This window comes from Ostrinia nubilalis, chromosome 4 (genome assembly GCF_963855985.1).
Source record: "Ostrinia nubilalis chromosome 4, ilOstNubi1.1, whole genome shotgun sequence".
Lineage (NCBI taxonomy): Eukaryota > Metazoa > Arthropoda > Insecta > Lepidoptera > Crambidae > Ostrinia > Ostrinia nubilalis.
The window spans coordinates 9,226,978-9,251,929 of NC_087091.1; the positions used below are offsets into that span (position 1 = coordinate 9,226,978).

Below are 24,952 nucleotides of genomic sequence, written 5' to 3' on the forward strand. Positions count from 1 at the left end.
TGCTGTCCGCGGGCGGGAAAATCGATCGATACTTCGCACGAGCGACAGTGTGTCTCGTGTCGTGTTGGGGTAGCAGTGGCTTAGCACTACGTCAGTGATGTTAATTTGATTAAACTTTCAAATAATTTTACCTAAAAAATAACCATGACGATCTATCCGTTCCTGTGCTTAGTGTTTGCTTTAACAGTGTCAGCTGAATTTGTTTGGAAACACCATAATAATGAGGAATTACCATTGATTTTGGAAGAAGTTCACGATAAATGCCCTAACATAACTAGAGTTTATGCTCTGACTGAACCATCGGTCTGCAATGTTCCTCTTTATGTTATCGAGTTCTCTGATACACCCGGATTCCACCAGCCTTGTAAGTTTTTTTGAGCTACCTCCAATTATTTTACGTATGCAAATATAAAAAGTAATTCTCGCACATTTATTTAATCTTTTGTAGACAAACCCGAAGTAAAATATGTTGGTAATATTCATGGCAATGAAGTTCTTGGTCGGGAATTGCTCTTGGGTCTTGCTCATCACCTCTGTGATCAATACCTGAAGAATGACCGCCGCATCAGAGCACTGATTCACAGCACCCGTATTCACTTGTTACCGTCTATGAATCCAGATGGTTGGCAACTGTCTACTGATACCGTAAGTTTAGTCATTTTTTTTGTTTTCGTAAGTTTCGTAATGACCTGAAGTTATTTATTAGTTTAAATAGAAATTTCCCAGTCCTTTCCAATGTTATTCTGCCTATGAATGAAAATGTTTGTTACATTGATATACATGCTATAATATAAAAGTATTCACGTAATTTATGTGTGTAGGAAATAAAATTATTGGTGTGCAAAACTAGATTAAAATAATGAAAGGCTAAAGTGCTTACTTGATGAGCCTCAACCGCTCTCATAAGTTTTAATCTAGTATTTATTCCGTGAATTTACATAATAAATTTGAAATCGCAGATTCAAATACTTATGACGATAATGACGTACTAAGTTGGGGTGGGGGAAAAGTTTCAAAAAGTTTGAATGAGCTATTACCGTTTGTTTTTAGGGTGGACGAGATTACTTGATTGGGCGTAACAATAACCATTCCGTGGACTTGAATAGAAACTTCCCGGACTTAGACACCATAACGTTTGAGTTCGAGCGCCAGGGCATTAACCATAACAACCATCTGTTAAAAGATGTGACCCGACTGGTCGCGCCGGTAAGTAAACTAATTAAGTACTCTTCTTTCATAATTAATTGTCACCATTATCAATTATCATGTGTTAGGGACAGGGTCAACGTTTCCTGCGTTTGCATAAATGCGCATTGAGTACAGGAAGAGATACCATATAATATGCATTTTGCACTTTATTTCATAACAGTTGGGGTGAGTCACGCGTTATGGATAGGTCGCGCCAAATGTTTTATCAGTGTGCAACCCTCCGATATTCAAACACGAGGGGCGTTATAGGCTTAGCGCTTTATATTTTTGATTAAAATGCGATGCCAAATCCATGTCATAAAGTTTAATCTAAGAAAAATATTTTTAATTAAATCAAACAATCTATTCGTTTTGATTTCAGTTACAGTTCAGTTTAGTTACGGGAACAAATTATTCTTTACTAGAATCATAAACTTCTATGTACTTACCTGCTTCTACTTAATTAAAAGTTAAACAAGGAAAGAGCGCTATTTTTTATTTATTTCCAGATTTATTTTATTGGTATTTGATAAAACGCCGCAATTAAAATGGCAATAACAATTTTACGCATCCAATCAACGCAAAATAAAGATTGTCGATTGTTTTTCAAGGCATGGTGGAACATTAGAAAGACCGACTGTCGATAGTTATAAAATAAGGCTGGGTTGCACCATCTTACTTTAACATTAACACACGTCAACAATCTGTCAAACTCCATACAAAAAACAACGGTTATCGTTATAGTTACCGTTAAAGTTAGGTGGTGCAACTCAGCCTAAAAGTTATTCGTATCCTGATGGGATGGGATGGGACGCAAAATATGTCGATTGTTTAGTTATTTAATTTTTAGCGTTAAGAGTCGCATCTCAAACTAATTTGAAAATTATAAATAACTTGAAAAAATCGAACTGCCTAAGGCGGGAATTGAACCCACGACAGTTAGGCAGTTCGATTTTTTCAAGTTATTTATAATTTTCAAAATGTCGATTGTTTTTCAAAGCATGGTGGAACATTTTAGTTGGAGCCCGAAACCCGCGCTGTGATGCGATGGATCATGTCGGTGCCCTTCGTTCTGAGCGCGGCGATGCATGGCGGCGACCTGGTGGCCAACTACCCCTATGATGAGAGCAGGAGCGGGGCTCCTGACTCTGAATACTCTGCGAGTCCTGACGATGATACGTTTAGGTATTACCATTATCTTATAGCTGCACGTTTTGTTTGTGAGGTAGGTATTGGTGATTGAGGATTCAGTTAGCGAATCTGCCGTAAAATTCATTTGAGTTTTGTCGCAAACAACTAATGATGTGTCTTGTTCTTGTTTGTCCATTTTATTCTGCGGCAATGTCCTGGGGGATTGTATGAACGACATGATATTAATAATCCCAGGATATATTTTTCTCGTATTATATCTGTTTCAAACGACATGTTTCGTCCTTGCTCGTATAGAGCTAAATTGTTTTAGGCTGCGTCGTGACTAAGAATGATTAGCATATTAGCACTCAGCCAAATGTTACGTTAATAATTATGATAAATTGTATTAAGTAGTTTAGCTATTTCTTACATCTTTTTTTTTTTCGTTTTCTATCTGGTTCAAATCGCTCAATTTGCTCAAAGTAGCCAAGTAATTAACAATTTGTATGATATTATTAGGGAAATAGCCGCAGCGTACGCTTCAGCCCACGCTGACATGGCTTCGGCCACCCGCCGCGGTTGTCGCACCAACATCGCCGACGAATCTGGCTCTTACAACTTCGGGAAGCAAGGAGGCGTTACCAATGGAGCAGCTTGGTACAGCTTGAAAGGAGGTAAGTGAGACAATATACTTTATTTAGGTATATTCTTCTGTTCAATGTTGTGTGTTTCAAGTCAACAGCTAGACTACCCAGAATCGAGCCGCCTGGAGACGCATGATACAGAGGGCAGACCCTAAATAAAATGGGAATGGGCCAGGCAAAGAAGAGGTATCTTCTTCTGTCCTGATTTGTAAATCACTTCCCGTAGATGGATGTACTGTACTCTCAGTACTCATAAGTACTTAATAGAAGTAAGAGTTAGATATTCAATGCAATATATTGAAACAGAGAGCTGGTCTGACAATGGATCAGGGAAGGGGCTAGGTTATTAATAATAGGAATCTCTTCTTTTTGTAGGTCTTCATAAATTTTCACCTCAGTTTACTTTTTATAATCTAGTTCGTTTGCGATTTACATTCACTAAAGTGCTGCGATTGATGTCTCGGCCCAGATTACTCGTAAAATTACCTAATCTCATTTCAAATGCACACCTACGATTCGGTGCAGATGGTGTTTGACATTATCAATGAACTGGAACTAATTCTAATAAACAGACCATGGCACTCGTGGTATATTAATGTTATCTTATTATGACTTCGCTCACTTAGTGCAATAACGTCAGAAGTGCAATTTTTTTTACAACTCTGACGGTAACGGTAACGTCAATCAATACGTTGGTGCAATAATGCATCAAGTGTTTTTTTTTGCACTTCTGTCGTTATTTTACCAAGTGTGTTTTTTGCACTTCTGACGTTATTGCACTAAAGTGTGCGACTTAAACTGTCGATAACAAGTATTCTACGTTGGATAATCGTACTTCGTAGAATGTCACAGGAATACCGAGTTGTTTCATGTACGCGTGTTAGTAATGTAAACAGGCGATCATTAATGCAAACAAATATGACCGTCAATAATTTAGATCTCGGTCACGGCGTAATTAATATTATGTACCTATGTATAATTATGTTACATTGTATAGCGAGTTAAATTATGTATAATAGAAAGCTTTTTACTCCTTTGAGTTCGTATCATATTTATTTTAAAAGTTTAATGCTTTAACAGCAGGAAGTCAAAACCAGGAAGATTGTTATTATAGATTACTTCTTATTGTAGAAGCGTACATTGGCATTTACCTACAATTTAACTTGAGAGTTGTAGTGGCCATGAGACGCGAACTGGTTTAGCATAGCTAATTTTTTTTGCTTTGTTTGTCAAGTGGATTGTTACAACTGTTTTTGTGTCATAGTAAATGCCTTCCTATTTGTAGCATTTGTACTTCTTAAACGTAAGTTTCGTTTTAGGAATGCAAGATTTCAATTACCTGGCTACGAATGCGTTTGAGGTTACTCTGGAGTTGGGATGCGAAAAATATCCGCACGCGAAGGACTTGGCGAGGGAATGGGAGAGGAACCGCGAGGCGTTACTGACTTACCTGTGGAAAGCCCATATCGGTGTCAAGGGAATTGTCAGCGACGACACCGGTTTTATACAGAATGCCATCATATCCGTGGTGAACATTACCGGACCGGTGCCTCGACCGATCCGACACGATGTGACAACAGGTTTGTAATATTAATTACTAGATCACCTTTATTGTTTCATGAATATTATAATGGCATACTGCAAACTGATATAAAATTGTTTTTCAACGGACTACGAGTGGTATGGTAGTGCAATGTAAACTCACAGTCACAGCTCATTGTGCATGATATGAATGCATAGTTACGGGTCTCGGATTAACTAAGCACTTCCTTATTTCTCGTTGAACATTTTAATTGAGTGCTTTATCTTAGTTGACCGCTAGACGCTACTTGTGATTGTGACAGTCTAAATAAGCTTAACGATTCCAATAATATAAAATTTGGTTGTGAGATGAGTAGACCGCAGGCAGACCCACAGCTGATTTTAATAATTCAGCAGCTATGTCATGCGAGTTTGTTACAAGTAAATACCCGTCACGTCACATTACAAGTTATGCAGATTACAGTCTAAATTATTATTTAAATTTTGATTTTGCTAAATACTAAGGTAACCTATAAATTACCAGGTGTTTATGGAGATTACTACCGCCTCCTGACCCCGGGCCACTACGAGGTGACGGCGAGCCACCCGAACTACTTCCCAGTGTCGCGCGTGGTCACCGTGCCCGAGCAGCAGACCTCCGCGCACGTGCTCAACTTTAGGCTCGAGGTGAGCTGGTGACCATAGGCTATCAGCAGGTGTACTGTGACTGCTGTCGCCTCCTGACTCCGGCCACTACGAGGTGACGGCGAGCCACCCGAACTACTTCCCGGTGTCGCGCGTGGTCACCGTGCCCGAGCAGCAGACCTCCGCGCACGTGCTCAACTTCAGGCTCGAGGTGAGCTGGTGACCATAGGCTATCAGCAGGTGTACTGTGACTGCTGTCGCCTCCTGACCCTCGGTCATTACGAGGCGACGGCGAGCCACCCCAACTACTTCCCGCTGTCGCGCGTGGTCACCGTGCCCGAGCAGCAGACCTCCGCGCACGTGCTCAACTTCGGGCTCGAGGTGAGCTGGTGACCATAGGCTAACAGCAGGTGTACTGTGACTGCTGTCGCCTCCTGACCCTCGGTCATTACGAGGCGACGGCGAGCCACCCCAACTACTTCCCGCTGTCGCGCGTGGTCACCGTGCCCGAGCAGCAGACCTCCGCGCACGTGCTCAACTTCAGGCTCGAGGTGAGACAAAATATAATCAACAGATAGACTAAGTAGGTATATGATTGTCACTTCACTCCGGGTCATCATGAGGTGACTTGCCACTTAAGAGTTATCTCCTACCTTAACGTAGCGATTGTATCAGACAGATTGTAGCTGAATTTGCGTAGTGACTTCTATCAGTCTGATACGGAGGTGACCGCCGCTACCTCTATCCAGTCGCTTCCGCGTATTCTCCCTGATCATTGTGTCAAAACAGCAGATTTCTGCTCTCTTTTAATTTACTAAAATGAGAGCTTATATCAATAAGTTTTTAATTTGTCAGACTTATGAGTTGTCATGTGTGGGCTGATAATTACATAACTACATTCTGGATTCCATAAAAAGTTACCTACCCTGCTATGCCCGGATGAGCGAAAGCTAGAGAATTATGTAATAACTACATGTTTTTAAGTTACGAGATATCCTTGTATTCAGTTCCTACTCCATAGTAAAGAATACATTGCATTTCTTCTTCTTCGACCTAAACTTGATTACACTTTATGTGGGGTCATGCCTCCTAATTTTGGGAGGTCGAGTTAATTTTACCATCAACCCAAGTTTCGTAATCCTGGCCTACCCAGTGATTCAGTGGTATGCTAGTAAAGAGACAATATTATATTACATTAAGTTCATTTGAAGGCAATAAAATCCAATAAACCGCTAGCCTTGTCTAATCAGATTAAATAAGTGCTACAGTTTCATCACTGCAGATTTAATCGAGTAGCGGAATGAATAATAAACGGCATTGAATCGATTGATGCGACTCGTTTCAACAAAGCTATTTTTATGATCTCACGAGCCGTCGATTATCTTTCGATATGTTGAACCCGTAATCAATGTGATAGCTCGATGACGTCAAAGCACGGGGTAAATGAAGTAATGACGTAGATCCGCACAAGGCTTTCGTGTGTAGGAGTATGACGAAGGTTGTTTGTTGGAGGTGTATACTATTTTCTGGATACCTTAGGAATAAATTAATATCAAGTGGCAACGACGTCAACTTAATTTCTGATGCTCATCTTAATTTGGAGGTCACAGATAGCAAGAGTATAAGGATTCAATGACAATCTGGGACTTGCGACTTGCGACTTGCCACTGCAAATCCTGTTTATGCAGGATCTACAGTTTGGCCTCCAATGAAACCCAACCAGTGAAGATTGAGTAGTCCGGGGGCAAGCTTACTAACTTTTCAAGCTTTATAGCGCCTAAATGGTGCCGTATCTTTCTTCGTACCTATATTAAAGTAGTGTGTTCTATATTTATCTTACAATGTCTTATTCCCAAAAGTCCACGACTCTATAAATTGTTTTTTTTTTGCCACTGCGTCCATGAAATTTTAAAATATACCTACTAAGAAACTGCTTTTCAATTTATTATGTCGTGTAACTTGTTGACCAACTGGGAATCAAATCATGAACTTGCATTTTTTGAAAACAATAGAGCTGGAATTTTGGGAATAAGTCCTTACTTACAATAGCTGATGACCACCAATTTCCATTCCAGCCTACCTCCAGCTGGTTCGACGACGAGCCGGCTCTCGGGTTCTACCCGCATCCATTGGCCAAGCGCCAGCCGCGCATCTACAAACGCTCGGTCTTCGAGCACGTCGCCAACTCCATACTCGAGCACAAAGGCAAGAACTAACCAACTAACTAAACTTTAGCCTGACACTAACGCAATTATGATGATATAGTATTTTAATATTACGCAACCCACATCAGCACTATCTTTCATATCCGTTTAGCGTAAGTTATTCTCAGATATTATATATAATAGGGGATCGGATTACATTTTCAAAGGATTTAATAAGACATCAATTTTAAAATTGTGTGCGAAAAGCTGGAATTTTCGTTTAAGTATTTTGATTTGATATTGCAAGAACATAATTATGAGAATTTTGTTGACAGGCCATAAAAGTACCTCAATTGGCTGGTGGTGTGGTCTCTGATCCCCTATTGAGTTATTTTATTGAATTTAATTATAATAAACATGTAAACGTTACCATTATTGCCTACTTTTAAGACATTTAAATTTTTAACCAGCGTTTTAAATTTGTGAGGGCATTTTGCAATTAACATTCCAATTGAATAGATTCTTGTGCCATATGCGACACGTACAACTATTATACCATTATTAGTTTGTTTATTTAAACATATATTATTTAGAAAAATATATTAATTTCGGTAAATTTACAACTATACTAACAGTTGCCACTTTCTAGTCTAAACTTTTTAGTAATATTTACTGTTTTTAATGTAAACTATATTGATATCTGTATATAGGTATTTGTAGTACGACGTAGATAAATGTATTTAATATTATCCAATTTTATGTAAATTACTTTTAGTTTTAATTGTAAAAAATGTAATGGATTCTAAAAATTGGCAGCTAACTTTTCAAAAGTGAAGAACCATTACATATCACGAAACTTTTTTGATTGTATTCTTTAGTTAAACCTTCAAAATTTTTGATTATTTTGTGTCTTATCAAATAAGATCATTGATGAGATGAATTCTGTGATATAATTATTTTTGTAATTGTGAAAATATAAAAAAAATTAGTAATTCAAAGTAAACATAAAAATTGAACCGTGAAATGTTTTATATCAGTTTTCTTGAACTTATGTATTAGTGATAAGTAAATAGTGTTAAACACTTGAATAATAAATATTACTTATTGACGGTTTGTGTGCAGCTAACTTCTTTTAATACACCCTTTTACTCTAGAAATATTTATTATACATTGCTACTACAACTAAATATTAACTTCTTAAAATTTTCTTAACAAGGTCACTAAATAATACTACAAGTAATGTTTTAGTAAAATATTTATTAATTTCATAATCACAACTTGCATGTGAGAGGCTTGATCTTACTAATAAATAGTTCAATTCAGTTTCGTTTCATGTCTAAGACTTAATACGATTTGGTCAACAAGAGATTCTTTTGCATACATTTTCAAAATAATCAAAATACTTTTATAGAAACCAGTTAACGGTCAATAGCTACTACTATTATAATACATTACTAAACACTCACTCACTTATTAATTATTTTTACAAATCAACACACGTTCTTAACTAAACGTCACTCCAAAGTAACATTATAATTACATATTATTCACAGTTAAGATGATGTGGTACATTTTATAATAGTAACTACTAAGTAGTAATTAGGATACTTAATTGTAGGGTTTTAACATTTTCGATCACCAAGCAATAATTCGGCTGAATGTTAAGGGTGGTTGAGACAATTCAAAACAGAACCTTTTATTTATTCAATATGTTAGTTAAACCTTTTTATTTAAGTAGGCGAATTTTCGCGTTGGTGATCAAAGTGATACTCTTAATTTAAATTATAAACGTATGGAACCTATAGATACTTTGAAAAAGAAAGATAGGGAAAACTAACTAAAAACATATTATTTTGGTTGAATTTCTATATCAACGTACCTATTTATGTTTTTTTCTCTATACTATACTCGCAGTTTGAAATTCGACAAAAAATGTTTTCTTCTCACTCTACAGTTGATAAAATTTAAACTGGCCGTTAATAAAAGGAAGAAAAAACAAATTAACTAAATTAACGATGCCAGTAAACATCTCTACGGAAATACGTATTCAGCAACACGATTGTATTACTCGTAATCAGTTTTTATTATTTTATTATTACAAACATAAATTAAGTCATAATCGACTGCATTTCTATGTTACTCTTATCAATTTATTATTTGAAATTTTACTACGCTATTTAGGTGGTTAGCCGGCTTTTTTCTACGATAAAAAAGATAATCTACCCCCTTTCCGAGGTCAACGTTTTCAAATTAATATAAGAGGATGATAATTTTCAAGCCGACTATCACATTTTATTTATAAGTACTTACATTTACTATTAAAAGGGACGGATTCGTTGCATCGTTCAGATTTCGTTTGAATTTCTTTCAAACGTTCATAGGCATAAGACTCTACGGTCTCACAAGGTACACACATGGATGGCACAAGTTAAATTCATTTCAAAATTGTAACGAGATATTTTACAGGTAACATTAAGGAATATAGTGTATATTGTAAAGTTATTACTATCAAAACACTATTACCTACTTATTCTTGTAATTTCTGCACACATTAGAGCAATATCAGAGTGACATCTTTTGTTTTTAAAATATTTGCTGAATGTTGCAGGGAATTAAAAATAAGATCGAGTAGTTTCCCATCCAAAAAGGTGGCGAAACCCCAGATTATTGGTTTTGTATTTATCCTTTTTCTTTTTTTCTAGTTCTATTAGTTGTGGTAGTTCGTTTAGCTTAGTGCCTGGCGCGGTGCATGCCCGAGTGGCGGCTGCCTGGCCGAGACTGCACTATCGCGTAATGGTCACTATTGTCGGAAACCGATCTGTAAAAATATTTATCGATAAATTTTACACTATATTTCGACGTCAGATATAGCTTTAAAGCATATTTGCCTAGTATCCTAGTGGGTTGGAAGCGAGCGTGCAATCAGCTTTAATAAAATTAAGTAAGCACAGTCTTTTTAAAAAATGCATTCCAGTTAAGTGTGTATTGTGTACCAGGCATTATTTCTTGATAAATTAATATGCTTAATAAGATTATTACTCTAACAGGTTGTTTCAAAAGATACCAATTGACCAGTGTCTTCAAAGGACAGTGCACAAACATTTCGCATTATAGCTTCTATCGCTGAAAATACTTCTGAATGACATTTAATAAACTTACATAATCTTTTATTTAACATAAGTATCTTATTCAAAACTTCTTTTGTTATACATTTTGTAACAACCCTTATTTCACAGTGAAGCAACTCTATGTACAGTCGGCAGCACATCTGGCTAACAATATTTATTGAATTATGGCACCTATTGCAAACTATAAACGCTACAGTTTTTGTTTAGCCCTTGATGTGCTGTCGTCGGTACTATAAGAATTGTATATGTACAGTGTGAATGGATATAGATCACCTCTGTACCTACCTCTGCATGCATTATGATACCAAGCATCTACATCAGGGCAGACTGAGTGACCCTCCTTACCTCGCTGAATGAATGGTTGAAGATGGGTACCTGCTTCCGTACTGACTGCCGTGCCAGCTACGGTAAGGGTCGTAGTCTTCCACAACTGATGGGTCTTTCTCGATAACCTGAAGAGAGACATGTTTTCATAAATTATGCGGCATGACCAGGCTTGGTATAAAATCAAGTTTATTCAGCACGGTCTTAGGTTATCGTCGATTATTGTTTTGTTGCAGCGAAAAATTTAGTCAAGTGCGGCTGGTAGAGCCATTTAGGTTTTTGGTTGAGTCATTTTAACATTTGAGGAATATAGTAGGTACATAGCTTCAAGTAGGTAGGCCCAAGCAAAAAATATACCAGCAATGTTGTCAGATTGTTTGCTCTTGGGGCGCTTTCAAATTAGGCGTTTTGAAACGGTCGTTAGTCGTCCGTTTGCAGTACCGCACACGAAATTGTGTGAGAACAGCTTTGGAATAAAAATGTCAATAATCAACAGTTAGTGTGCAGTCTTGCAAACGCAAGACTTAGGTACGTCCGTTTCAAAACTCCTAATTTGAAAGCGCCTTTACTTTACTCCTACATCTATGACGGTGACTGGTGCCTGAACTCACGTCAGTCCGGGCGCAGGAGCAGGTCATGGCGGTGCAGAGGAAGCAGTTGATGAGCAGCATCACCAGGAACATGACGCCCAGCGCGATGGCCAGGTACAGCAGCCACAGCGGCCTGATGCCCGTCTCCGCGCACTTTAGAACTGGAATCATCAAATAAGTATTATGTAAATTGAGGCTTGTGAAGTAGGGAGTAATAAGTTATTTACTTATTTTACCGTGGCTTATTTTATAGTTTACATAGGACAGGTTGGGAAACTTTGACTCGATATTAGATTGAGTTTCTTCCAATCTAGTGGATGATTGCCGATATATTTTCCATGATATACTTAATATCCTTCGGTAGCGTATTAAAGGACCTTGTTTCCTTTTAAAGGTCGATTCCCACATATCAGTCAAGTTACAGTACGAAATATTCTTTGATAAATTCTCTATGAACGCATCCCCATTTTCCCCACAGCAGAATGGGAAAGCATTGGGGGAGGCCTATATTCAGCAGTGGACGTCCTATGGCTGAGATGATGATGATGATGATCCCTACTTTTCAGTGCCAGTGACGACACAGTGCTCTCAGATACTCTGAGCGAACACGTCGACAGAACTGTGGCTTCACTCATATGTGTGAATGGACTCTATGTTGTAATTTTACCTGCATTATCATTCGGGTCAAAGACGAATATTCCCGTGGAGGAAGTGACGAGGGCCTCCTCGTCGTTCGGCTCGCCACGCGCGTCGGCCGAGCAGTCTACTGGTGCGCAGCTACCTGGAAATTAAAAAAAAAATGTACAAATTGGATTTACGCATACTGCGCGGAACTACCGACTTGGTGAATCATTTAGTAGTAGAAATACCAACTGACACTGTTAAATAAAAACATGAAGTGTAGTTTGGTACCAAGTAGGTGCTTAAATAAAAATAAAATGTTCAATAAAAAGTTACGTTACTATCTAATTAGCGACCATTTGCATACTACGAGTACAATGACAACAAAAAACTCATGAGACCTTGAATTTTCACTGTGACCAACTAAAGAAAACGTTAGAGTTTCCAAATTCACCGTAACGCAAGCTGTAAAGTTTTGGGTTAAAAAACAAAATAAACCTTATTTTTGTGATTTAAGTGGGCCAGATATGAGTTTAGTAGAAGGTAATGATTTGCTGCGTACCTTTGCAAATAGCAATATCGCACTGAAAGTTGACTTGCGAGGAGTCCGGGAAACGGAACATGGACGCTATCGCCAGCTCCGTCGCGCCGTTTTGCGACTTCACCACCACCGATTCCTGCTTCAGTGGACATCTGCGGAGATAAAACTAAATTAACATCACACGCGACTAAAATAACTTGCGGTTAATTAGGGTAAGGTACCCATGAGTTGGTTTCTTACTGGAATATTCACAGTTTCCATCACTGCAATTCGTTTAACAAGCAGCCTCTTCACAGTACATCATGCATTATATTTACTCTACATTTTTATGCATATAAATAACAAATTGAAGATTGTAGTTTATAAACTACCGACGTATTAGCTACCTAACTTCTGGATTTTATCAAAAGTAATATTCGTCGTCATACAAGAAAATAATGAAGACACAAAAGAGTCGTTAAGTTCTGTATACGTTTCGCAGTTTTAGTGCTAGGTTATCATGAGCCATCTCAAGACAGTCATAAATAACTTCTTACCCCCTGCTGTCTAGGAGATCCACTGTATTATTACGCATGTTGAATGCGAAGCAATTCTTCATTCTGATCCCGTGCGTTCCTGTAATTATGAAGGACTCCTTTAATCAAAAGCACGTCATGAATTCAAAGGAAAACCGTGGTTCTATTCAGAATCTCACAAACAAGCCAATTACCTATATCTCACAATGGGCTCAATATTATTGAAATTTAAGCCTATTACTAACACGGCACGGCTGGCATTCATTGTGCTTTTAACAAAGTTTATGTTCTAGCAGCTGCATTCCTAGCTTAATAGACCAAACAGAATTTAAAGTGTAGTAGGTACCTATGCAAATAGCTTGAAACTTACCGTCAGATTTACTTAATTCAGCTCGAAGTGTGTACGGTAAGGTAAAAGCTACGTTCGTCACTTTGCGCCCATCTTGATTGAGCATACGAAGCGATACAAGGGAAGTCTCGTTTCTGTAAATATTATAAAAATAAATAGGTAAATAATAAATAAATAAATACATAATATAAAGTTTAAATCATTTCAGTTGTGATGCATATTTTTATTCTTACCTTGAATTCCTGAAACCAGCTTTTCCACAAGTGATGAAGAACATTTTATCATCAGCTAACTCTAATGTCCTATGCACACGCACAGCTAGAGGCAATGATCTTTCTTCAGTTCGCTGAAAAAATTCAAAAGTTTAATTAGTAAAGCAACGGACAACTATCTGGTTATTGTAAATGCTATTTTACGTAAATATTAATAAAAATACTGACATTATTCCATAAAACTCCGCAGTAGTCCGGTGAGCCTTTCGGAGCCATCATGTTGATATCAAGCGTTACAGTATTCGTTCCGTTGCCTTGCATTTTACATGCCGGTGATCTGGAAAACAATATTGTTTTTTATTTTATATTATCATAAATTATAATAATCACTGTATAATAAGCCCAATGAGATAGGGATCTAGATAATTTATTGAATGAACATTCAGCTTTACACTTTCTAGTCTCTGTCTGGCCAAACAACAAAATGAAAGATTTTAAACCTACCTAAATTCTTTGGAATGCACGACACCATTGAAAGGCTGGTTGAACGTAATCCTGATAGACATGATGCCGGTCTTGCACGTCGCGTTCACGACCGGCGAGAATTCGCTGTTTTCGTCTGCATCCTGTACAAAAGGCAATATACATAATTAATATGAGAAGAACAATTATAAATGGGAGATAATTACTGTAGTTTTTAATTAACTATTCCTACCAGCTACTAGCCCTAACAACTAATTTAACGCATCGGATAACTCAGATACACCAAAAACATGTGTCCCTAATGGAGTCCAATCCCACGACCACTGCACAATAATTTGAAGAAAGATTTATTTTTTGTAGTAAGGCAGTATATAAGTAACACATTATAATTACCTAGATTATCACGCCAACAACGGCATATTTTACCACTCAAATATTAATGACACGTCGTTGATGTAAATTTCAGCAATTTGTTATTTAGATGCGATTTGCACACGCTCCATAAATAAGGAAGCAATTAATGCATAGCACAAGGACTTCCTACAACGCCTTGCAATCGGGCCTTCCCTTATGTGGACAGTCCATCAGCTAGCAACGCATCGCCAACAAGACATTGGGTTGTATAGATGCTCTTAATGCAAAAGAAGTAACCGTTTGTATAAAATTTCCAGTTTGCCATTTCCATGTTCTAAGAATATATTTAATCCTATTTTTGAGGCTATGATAACATTGAGACATAGCCTCAATGTTATCATAGCCTCAACTAGCCTTAGTTTAATCAAATACTCGTACTGAATTTATACTCGTAGTATATTTCTCTAGCTCCTATCTCCGCGGTCAACAATCTCATTCTAATAATTTTAACTCCAATCGAAAGAACACAATTCCTAGAATTACCATATAAAATCTTTGCAAATGGTAATGGGGTAGGCGTAATGTTAGGAAGCTATCAGGCCGATCGTGTGGATGGGATCGTGCGCGCGCATAGGCCCGCGGCGCGAGGGCGCGACCCGCTGCGTCTGCGCAGGGCTTTGTTTCCTGGACCGCGAGAGCTTTTACATAGAGCGATTTGTGCAGAGATAGAGTGGGTGAAATTGATAGCTCATCTATAAAACGATTTGAATAAATTGGCTGTATCAGTATCTCTAACACATGCCAGCTCTTTAGAAAATGCGGCAATCCTACGAGATAGTTTCAATTCAGAAAACGCTTCGCTCTGAGTTTTTGTACGTAGTCGCTTCGCTACATGATTTCACAATTAAAATTGTCCTGCCTGTTATCCTTTCCAGAAGGGCTAGGATGCGCCGCGATATACTTTATCGACGTCAAAATGTATGGGCAAAATCGATAAAATGGCGTGATAATCGCTTATCGCGGCGCGCATCCTAGGCCAACAGGAAGGCTGTGTCCTATGTCACATGATTTATATGAGTAGATAGAGTGATGCTTTAGTTATTGTATAGGTATTGAAATTTATTAAATATCTTGCACCGGTCATTATAAGTTATTTGTTTAGTTATACAATAACATAAGTGATCGTTTTTCCTGTTATTAACTTGGTTCGCATTTCCTCTCAAATAGCTTATCTTCTAACCCATAAAAGAAGTGCCAAAATTATGTGATTGCAAGCCATTTAGTTATGATTGGTATATCAAAAATTTGGGACCCAGCCCTCACGGTAACCATAAAAACAAATGGGGTGTACGTTATTTTTATGGAACACGTTCCTTCACCGCAGAGTCGTTTGGTGTAAAGACGAGGAAGAAAAGTTCTCGTACTTAGTTTGCCCGGGGAACCTTCTTTATGACAAATATTCTGTCATTTTCTAGATTAGATACGCTGCTTATCGTGATTGGTGTACAATCATAGAAATGTAACAAAGTTATAGTTAAGTTGATTAGGTTCGATCGAGTTGGAAAATTATTGTTCTTTATTGGTATTGGTGGTCATTCATGGTCAAATAGTGTCCAAAACTGATTGAATCTTGTGATACTCATAACCTATGGTCTCAAAGAAAACCTTATTGCAGCATTGCGAATACAACTAGATTTTTCATAAATCAACATTGGTCTCATACATCGTAGCAATTTTTCATCATAAATTGTAACTCTAAGCCAAGGTTCCCACATCTCGGGCGAGCGACAACGAACTGTCCACGTTACAAAGAGCAGCGATTTGTTGCCGAGATTTATATGTTGTTGTAACGGTTTGTTTGCCGACTACTCCATTATTATATTGAGGTCGGACCACTACATTTATCTATTTTCGAAATTACTCAACATTGCGGTCTCGATTCTTTGATTTCGTATCAAAATACATAACAATTTCAGCATATAGGTACCTCCATAATAACATAATAAAGATAATAAGCTACTCGTACCTATGAATGACAGTACTATGAATGTCAGGGTCACCGGAAAGTTGAGGTTTTTAATGTAAATTACAACAACTAACCTAATTAAAAATAAGTAGATTTTTAAAAATAACTTCAATAAAATTGTATCTGAATGATGAAACCAACTACTTATTTAAAGAATTCACAGAATTGTCGTATTGTGCAATTTAACTTTGAAGTTTAAATGAAGGTTGTTAGTTCGATGTTCGCGTTAAGTATGTAAACAAATCAAATTAACTTAATATTATGTAATTGTTAACGTACATAAAGTATTTTTTTTCTTATAATTTTACTCGTGCCCACACAAACCATTTGCATACGCGAATATCTTACCTACACAATGCATTCTTATTTTAGTTCGCTTGAAATGTACTGAGTTTTAGTACCAGCGGCTTCGTTTTACTGCGCGGTTTAAATCACATTGTACCCTCGGAGGAAATGCTCCGTGGTTATAGTCGTCTTAGGGCTGACGATTGACTACATTGGCCCGATCGTGGAACGTGATTGGTTTTTTTCAGATAGCTTTTGAGTGAGTCGACCGAAGCTTTCGAAAAGATTTCAGGTTTTCGACTAAAACTGAGATCTTGAAGTTATTTCATGTCTCGTGTGCAAATCTTCAAGCCTTCCAATAGATAGAAAAATACACAAAGCATTGTGTACCTACCAATAATGTTTTGTGTTGTAGCTACTCGTACCTATTATCTTTTTGAGCGCGTTATAGTCGAATACTCAAACGAAATGTGAGATATTCTACAATTTTTCACGGATCTCACTGTCACATGAGGTTTTTCACAAATAACTTATTTTAATGCTAATGAAACTGAACCAATTCGTTACGCTTTAGCATGTACTAGTGATCTTAACCTTGTAGCAAGAAGTTACAATAATACAATTTTGTTACTTTCATATTAACGTTTCGTCGCTGCGTAGATAGCTAGTGTCATGGAAGGTTATTTTATGGAACTTCAGTTTTATGTTCTGATGAAACTCGTAAATATTTTTTATCTTGCATTCATACTATTAAACGGAAAATTAAAAAAGTAATGTTCGTCCGTTTCAATTTCTTTCCTGAAGCTGCTGAAAAAAATACCATCGAGAATGTTGTCACGGGTACAACTGAGTCTAATTAATGATGTTTTGACACTAGAAGACTGCTGCATAAGGATGTGTTTTGAGAAAATCACTGCAAAATAAAGAGCTGAAGTCGAAGGTTGCACACTTTCATGTTCACAATACGTTTTGAGGCAAGGAGATCGCCGTTGTTTGTCAACGAGACTGCACGGAGGAGGTCAACGTCCGGCTGCCCGGTCGTGTCCCAGACAGTTCCCATCAATACCATCAGTGAGGGCCAGATTATATTAAACTCCGATCGTTAGTACTGTCAGTACAGCGCTTGTGAACTTTGGCGGACAATGGCTAGGCAGTTTTCGAGAATTTTCCTGACTTTGTCTAATTGATGAAGTTTAGTTTGGGACACATGAAGTTGGACGGAGCTTTGCTTGAAAGTTTATGTTACGCAAAAAAGCGAGTCATGACAAATAACGTTAGTTTGGCCTCAGCCTTCGACAGTAGATAATCTTTGCGATTGTCATGAGTGAGTATGTATGTATATTTACTACTTACACATTATCGGTCTTATTCATAATCATTTTTCACATTTTATCAAATGCTTATTAGAGGTTTATAAAACGTTTGATAAAAATTGTTATTCATAATCGTCATTTAGCGCTAAAATCCTCTTATAACTGTGTGATAAGTTATCGAGAGCTCGGGCCTTGTTTAAAGCTCTAATAAACCTATTTTAACCTAACTTTTATAAATGTCATTTCATATGAATGTCACTTCGTTGGTTTATTTATTCAAAATATCCTTGCTGTGATCCTTGCTTGTGAAAATGAATGCTATAAATGCAATTGTGCATTTAGCCAATAATGCCGACCCAGCGCGACGTAGAAAGCTCTACCGCCAACGAAGCAACCCATTCGATTTGCGGGACCTAAATTTTAAAATAAAATATAGGTTCAATAAGGACACAGTGCGCACCATCATAGATTTGGTGGAAGATGATCTGGTTCAGAGCGCTAGAGGTGGTGGCACGTGTCCTGAACTGCAAGTTTTAGTGGCCATAAGATGTTGGGGACGTCGTGAGGTAAGCACAAAAAAGTGTTTTATTTTATCCCTTTGTCGTGGCTGCTATAATTATTTTCATACATTTTCAGGTACAAGATGATGCTGGTGACCTCCATGGCCTAAGTCAGCCGACAGTGAGCCGGATATGCGCCAGAGTCGCGCATGCAATCGCGAATAAGGCAAATTCCTTCATCAAAATGCCTATCACTATAGGAGAGCAGGAAAGAATTAGTGCCAAATTTAGAGCAATTAAAAATTTTCCTGGGGTGATAGGAGCCATAGATTGCACCCACATTAAAATTAAAAAAACCGGAGGTGACATGGCCCAGTACTATATTAATAGAAAAGGCTATTATTCCCTGAATGTTCAGGTAAAATATATTTTGATTTTATACAGTTTACAACAGAGAAAGATTTGTTTTAATAATGTCTATAATTTTTACTTTGTATGATCTAAATTTTAGCAACATTCAACACTATATTATTGGATGGATTACCTACAGGATACTGTTTTTTTTATTTTAGGTTGTCTGTGATGCTGACCTCAAAATAATGGATATAGTGGCTAGATGGCGAGGCAGTACACATGACAGTCGAATTTTTATGGAGAGCAATATAAAACAACGATTTGAGGATAGGCAGTTTAGAGGACGCCTTATTGGCGATTCGGGCTACCCTCTTCTGCCATATCTATTTACACCTATTTTAAGGCCTAGTCGTCCAGAAGAAGAAGCATACAATAATGCTCACATCTCAACTAGGAACACTGTTGAAAGGTGTTTTGGGGTGTGGAAGCAGCGGTTCCAATGCCTACTCCATGGCTTACCAGTAAGCCTCCAAAATGGAAAAGCTGTGATCATAGCATTGGCTGTATTACATAATATAGCCATTGATATGAATGACACATTGTTAGGTAAATGTTATCAATTTGACTGTACATAAGGAATACAAATCTTTATGACAAAATGTTGACAAATTCATAATATTTTTCAGAACAACATATGGAGCAGGTCCCTGTAACTCCGCAACTTTCGACGGAGAACAGTGTTCACGACAACCGACCTTCATTGTTGAGGCGTAGGTCGCAGTTGATACTACAAAATTTTATAAATCAACATTTTTGAATGGTACTAAAATACATTTTGATAAATTCCAACGATTTACTTTTATGTAATGTCATTTGAGTTCATGAAAATGTTGTATTTTAATTTTTCAGATACTGTTCCTGGCATCTTAATGAAAATAAAAAGAATATTTGATTGAAAAATACCTGTATTTCAATTTTCAGTCCAATTTGTTACTATCACAAAAACAAAACCTGTAGTTCTCTTTAAAAAAGCAATTATTCTGCAAAAATTCAAAACAAATTACTTTATATCACTAATTTAAGTACAATTAGTTTCAACAAACTTACTTATTAAAAATCACAGTTCAATTCTTTAAAACAAAGAAATTGCTTAAGTATAAACGTTTCTATTCGGAGGTTATCAACCTTCTACATTTAAAACAAAATAACCATAATTTACACTATTATTATAAAGGCGAATGTTTGTGACTAGGCATATGTGTATTTACTTTATATCACTAATTTAAGTACAATTATTAAACTTACTTACTAAAAATCACAGTTCAATTCTTATAAACAAATAAATTGCTAAAACAGATAGATTATATAGTCTCGAATAACATATAGGCTTCTTTTTATCCTGGAAAAATGCACAGATCCTGTAGGTTACAGAAATAGTAGTCTACGCAGGCGGAGTCGTGGGCAACAGCTAGTTAATAGTAATCTCAAACTCTTATTAAGTTATGACTAGTAAACATATTCATAGCCGTCTAAATATATTGCAGAAACACAATCAAAATGCGGATTGGAACTGCATAAAATACAAATTAAAAACAAACAGAAGTAAGGGAGGAACTAACTTATTATTTAGAATCTGTTAGTACTTGAAAAACTTTAACATCAAAAGACTTATTATTCTTTATTAATGTGAGTGTAATATTTAAGTTTTTCCTGTAATAATTGATGCTCAAGATCCAAGTTTCTCCCTTTCTTCCGTTCGTTTTCCATTTGAACTTCATGCAGTTCAATCCGGCATTTTGATTCTGTTTCTGCAATTTCGGAAATCCTAACTTTGCTTAAATCAATTAAGCCTTCTTTGTTTAACAGTTTCCTTTTTTTTTTGATTGCTGGTGCTTTAAAATTAGGTTTTGCTTTATTTTCTTTTGCCTCTACTTTTTTATTTTCTTTATCTTCCAATATGCCTCTAGTAGTACAAGCATGTGTATCTTCTATTTCTTCATCAAGTACCACCAATTCATATTGGATTTCTTCATTATTTATCAATTCCTGATCTTGCGTATTTTGAGTTGATTCCTCCTCTTGAATGTTAATTAATTCACTTTTATTTGAGTCCGAGTCAAATCTGTTAACATCGACTACAAATTCATTGGGCAACCAAGATGCTATATCATCAGCCCTATCGTCAGGCACTGATAATGGTGGACCACCGCCAGTTTTAATTTGAGCCTGCCTAGCAATGGTCTTGTCTTTCTTCGCACTGATTTTTATGAGGCTCCATTGCGATTTTAACTGGGTAATGGAGCGGTTCATACCAGCGCACATTGAATTAAACCTGAAAAAGAAATGACAGGATTTTGAATTACAGGTAAAGGCAAAATTTTATATTGAAGGCAGAAATCAAAAGATGTACCAACGTTGTTTGTAAATCAGCCCAAGCCGCAACCTTCCGTTTATTCGTGTTAGTGTCTGTATTTTTATTTTCGATTGCATTTACTCTTTCTTTCACCAACTCTTTCAGCAAATACTGAAAAGCAAACACTAGGCGTCAAACATAAATAAAACCATGCTACAAAAATTAGTAGGCACTTTATCAGGCTAAAAATAAGTACTACCTTATCTTCCTCCAACCAGTTTTCTGATCGTTGCCTTTTAGGCGGTCTGTTCTCCTTCGTCATGGACATAATTAGTATCCGATGTAACTAGCCGGGTCGTCGTAAGAGCTTATTGCAGAGTACAGGGTAAGAGGTACAGAATCCAGAACATACAATCCCAAGTTTTATAAAAGTTTGATAAAACTTGGGAGTTGATCGAAAAAACCGAAAACTTTATTAAATTTTCGTGCCAAATGTCAATGTCAGTAAGTAAAACGTCACAGCTGCCAATTTTTTGTTTTTTTTTTCTGCGATTTGTCTATGATTTTACATGGTCCATCAAGTTAAATCACCAAAAAAGCTGTTTTCGTTCATTCTTTTTGTATAGTCTGTGGAAAGAAAATATTAAACTCTGTTTTAGCTATCAAAGGTTTATAAACGATTATGAATAACGTTTTTTATCAGAGGTTTATAAGAGTGTTTTAAGCCTATCAAACGTTTTAGCTAATGTAGGTTTTAAACCTATATTAGCATTTTATTATGAATAAGACCGTATGTATTTAGTTCCAAACTTATAGAGAGAACATGTCGGGATCGTGCATGGTAATAATAAAATTTGTAGGTATATTTAATTTGTAAAATTTTTCGTATCAAAATTTTCACTGTCTACGAAATAGATTTCAAAGTGAAACAACGGGCCTGATGCATAGCACAGGAAACCTGCCTTTTGTCTAGAGGCTGTTTCGTATCAAAATTCTACTTACTATATTACGAAATTAGGTGGGTGCATAAATAAGAAGCCTAGAACCTGTTTTTGTCTTAACAATAGCAAGTTTGCAATTTCGAAGGCTAACGGCCAACGTAATTCCAATCGACTTTATCAATTACTCAGAGCTAAAGCAATTTGTAATTAAAAATGTAGAAACTTGTTTTGCATGGGAGAAGTCAATTAAACGATGAAATGAAATGTACTATGAAATCATCTAGATGAGTTATACTCATAGTAACATCGATTTGAAAAATACGTTTTTTCTTGAGAATTAATAAATTTTTATTTATTTTCTAGCAATGAAAAGTCGCTGTGGTCGCGTAACTTTTTGTGCCAATATGTGGACTAGACCATGTCGTATCAATCTAAGCGTAGATGTAAGGTATTAGCGGTGAGTTAATATGGCAATGTGAAGTGATGTAACGCTAGTTGGCGCAATCGAGAACGCAGTTCGCGCCTGTGTCTTCTCACTGCCATTCATTTGCTTTAACGGTCTTTCCTATACTCTACAAATGTGGATCACACACAATTTCTCGGAGATTAATACTTACTTACTAAATCAATATAACTGTTCCACTTCCTCCGTAAGAGACACCATGATATGCAAAATTACTACGAGTATACATTAACTTAAAAGTGTAATTTCAAGATTTTTATTGAACTGGTTAAATAGACCGGTACTATTGAACCGTTTGCTTGCTATCGACGGATTCGACATAAGTTCTCATGATGATATCGCATGACTTCCTCGCTGTTGAAAATCGTTTAATTCTTTGGTACTGTTATTCTTTGGTTTGGTGGCCTCTCGATTAACTTTTCTTGTCTTATGGTTCGACAACAATGAAATAGTGGCACAAAGGCATTCCTTTATGGTTATCTGAACCAGTCTTTGGTGAGATAAATTCCAATGTTCAGATATCTTAGAATTAGTTTCTAGCTAGTAAATCTAACCGTACTAGAACTTACACAGAAGTACGGTTATGCCTGTCTAAGGTTGTATACAGGAGCTGCGCTCACGCAGCCCAGTGAAAGTCAAGTTGGCCACCGCGACCCTTGTCCAGGGAACGCGAAAGGTCAAGGAGTCGGAGAGTGCTCGACTGACGTGGAGTTATTAATGGTGCTCCGTGTGCAGGGTATAAGCACAATGTTATTAATTCGCAGGATCATTAGTCATGCGTCTTATCTATTTAAGCAACAATGCTTGTAAGGTGGAGCCTTAGTTATTAATATTGAAGTAACATGCAGGTATTTGCAACAGACTTTGATTGCAAACGCACAGAAGTTTTGAGGATAAATACTCGTAATAATCGACTGAATCACTCTTGGATGATCAATAAGGTAGTAAAATCTGGTCTCTTTTGGATTGTTTGTTTAGGTACATTAAGTTGGTAAACATGTTTTTTTCTCTTGAATGCATTGATTCCAGATTATGGATCCAAGTCAGTAGTAAGTAGTACATACTTATAAAGTCTCGTACACTTTGCCTACAGTTAATAATAAGCCGCCAATAAACATATTTTTAAGGATAGTATCTTTATAACCTAGTTTGTCATAATGTAATTTTAAAACCTCACTAATTGTGTCATATAGCACCAGTGGCAGTTAGATTAACACAAATATATTATATAATCGAGCACAAGCTTCCAAGGCGCTGTATTTGATGCAACAGGCGGACCGCGACCGGTCGGGCGGCCCCAATTCTTCGGCGCGGGCGCAGGCCGCGACGCGTTGCTCCATGTGGGCGTGCTTTACCAATTTTATGCACACTTACATACTTTTGTTGCTATTCCTCAAGGTCTCAGTATAAATATGTCGATGCCTTGAACGTTTCAAAAGATTATTGTGACATTATAGACGTGGTCCATTTTAAAACCGTAAATTATACAAAATGTAGAGATGAGGTTTTTACGTTAATAGTCAGTAAAACATTCCACGCATTGAGGTCGCTAACGCTGCGCACAGAACCCTTTTGTTATCCGTTCTCAACACACAGATAGTTAAGTCATTCCGAAAGTGGAACGAAGAAGGTATCAGATCAGCCAAGTAGGTTAGCGAAGCCCCACGGATGATGCATTTGTTTGTGATGACCACCAGACAATAGTGTCATTAACTACAAGTTACATTAATGGTTGGTTTGTATAGCACTTTATTCATAAGTCGCGCGCCAATCAAAAAGTCACTAAGCACCTTTTGCGGAGACTTATCTATCAATTTGTTTCTTCTCACGGAAACAGTACTTTATTGTTCGAGACTCCAGCTAGGAGGAAGCCATCAATGATGATTACAGTGCCTGACGGTGACCAACGGATCGGCGTAAATAATGACGAGTCATTTGCCCGTAAAGACCCACCCCTGTGCTGCGAAGTTGACAAATACCGCCAATTTTGGGCAATAAACCTGTCGTAAAAAAGGATGTCTGTTATACCCTGTATTCAATTAGGTATATTTCTTCAATAGGAATTCTCCAATTATTGCGACGTTTGTATTATTACACACTAGATCTAGACGTCAACAACGTTTTCTATTCGTTTACTTGTCTTTATAATTGAGAATGTTACTAGGTATGCAAAATCACTTGAAACCTATGTTACAGTTAAGCTTTTACATATACAAATACATTTGTTTTTATTTCATTCAAAAATACCAAGTAGTTATGATTTTATAGGCATTCAAAGTTCGCTTAAATATCGAGTCCCGCCGACGGTCACGTGACCCCGCGTGACG

At 37.0% G+C, this 24,952-nt stretch overlaps 3 protein-coding genes across 5 annotated transcripts in view; 2 read left to right on the forward strand and 1 right to left on the reverse strand.

The window, feature by feature from the left end:
* Positions 1 to 9,544, forward strand: LOC135088649 (carboxypeptidase E-like). Its single transcript, XM_063983575.1, has 8 exons — positions 1 to 364; positions 449 to 645; positions 1,051 to 1,206; positions 2,207 to 2,373; positions 2,839 to 2,993; positions 4,283 to 4,543; positions 5,029 to 5,171; positions 7,205 to 9,544. Exons 1-8 carry the CDS (start codon positions 145 to 147, stop codon positions 7,343 to 7,345), a joined length of 1,440 nt encoding a protein of 479 aa, XP_063839645.1. The 5' UTR covers positions 1 to 144; the 3' UTR covers positions 7,346 to 9,544.
* The window catches only part of LOC135088650 (uncharacterized), a 24,775-nt gene continuing 8,333 nt past the window's right edge, over positions 8,511 to 24,952 (reverse strand). Inside the window, exons 2-11 of one of the 3 annotated variants that reach the window (XM_063983577.1) lie at positions 14,058 to 14,179; positions 13,782 to 13,890; positions 13,575 to 13,687; positions 13,363 to 13,475; positions 13,014 to 13,092; positions 12,499 to 12,629; positions 11,983 to 12,096; positions 11,337 to 11,476; positions 10,777 to 10,853; positions 8,511 to 10,091 (exon numbers count right to left, since the gene is read on the reverse strand). In XM_063983577.1, the coding sequence (XP_063839647.1) occupies positions 10,004 to 10,091; positions 10,777 to 10,853; positions 11,337 to 11,476; positions 11,983 to 12,096; positions 12,499 to 12,629; positions 13,014 to 13,092; positions 13,363 to 13,475; positions 13,575 to 13,687; positions 13,782 to 13,890; positions 14,058 to 14,179 (1,086 nt within the window). In that variant the 3' untranslated portion in view covers positions 8,511 to 10,003. Of the gene's footprint in view, positions 10,092 to 10,686; positions 10,854 to 11,336; positions 11,477 to 11,982; positions 12,097 to 12,498; positions 12,630 to 13,013; positions 13,093 to 13,362; positions 13,476 to 13,574; positions 13,688 to 13,781; positions 13,891 to 14,057; positions 14,180 to 24,952 lie in introns of all 3 variants that reach the window. The other 2 variants (XM_063983576.1, XR_010261070.1) reach the window with 2 other exon arrangements.
* LOC135071493 (putative nuclease HARBI1) lies at positions 18,065 to 19,802 on the forward strand. The gene is made up of 5 exons (XM_063965269.1): positions 18,065 to 18,580; positions 18,651 to 18,932; positions 19,087 to 19,474; positions 19,555 to 19,688; positions 19,778 to 19,802. The coding sequence occupies exons 1-4, from the start codon at positions 18,326 to 18,328 to the stop codon at positions 19,683 to 19,685; spliced, it is 1,056 nt and encodes a 351-aa protein (XP_063821339.1). The 5' UTR covers positions 18,065 to 18,325; the 3' UTR covers positions 19,686 to 19,688; positions 19,778 to 19,802.

Excerpts from the sequence above, each read along its gene's own strand:
- LOC135088649 (XM_063983575.1), top strand. The coding sequence starts at position 145 with ATGACGATCTATCCGTTCCTGTGCTTAGTGTTTGCTTTAACAGTGTCA. Across the intron at positions 646-1,050 it reads GGCAACTGTCTACTGATACC|GGTGGACGAGATTACTTGAT; the intron begins GTAAGTTTAGTC and ends GTTTGTTTTTAG. Across the intron at positions 1,207-2,206 it reads TGACCCGACTGGTCGCGCCG|TTGGAGCCCGAAACCCGCGC; the intron begins GTAAGTAAACTA and ends GGAACATTTTAG.
- LOC135071493 (XM_063965269.1), top strand. The coding sequence starts at position 18,326 with ATGAATGCTATAAATGCAATTGTGCATTTAGCCAATAATGCCGACCCA. Across the intron at positions 18,581-18,650 it reads GATGTTGGGGACGTCGTGAG|GTACAAGATGATGCTGGTGA; the intron begins GTAAGCACAAAA and ends ATACATTTTCAG. Across the intron at positions 19,475-19,554 it reads TATGAATGACACATTGTTAG|AACAACATATGGAGCAGGTC; the intron begins GTAAATGTTATC and ends AATATTTTTCAG.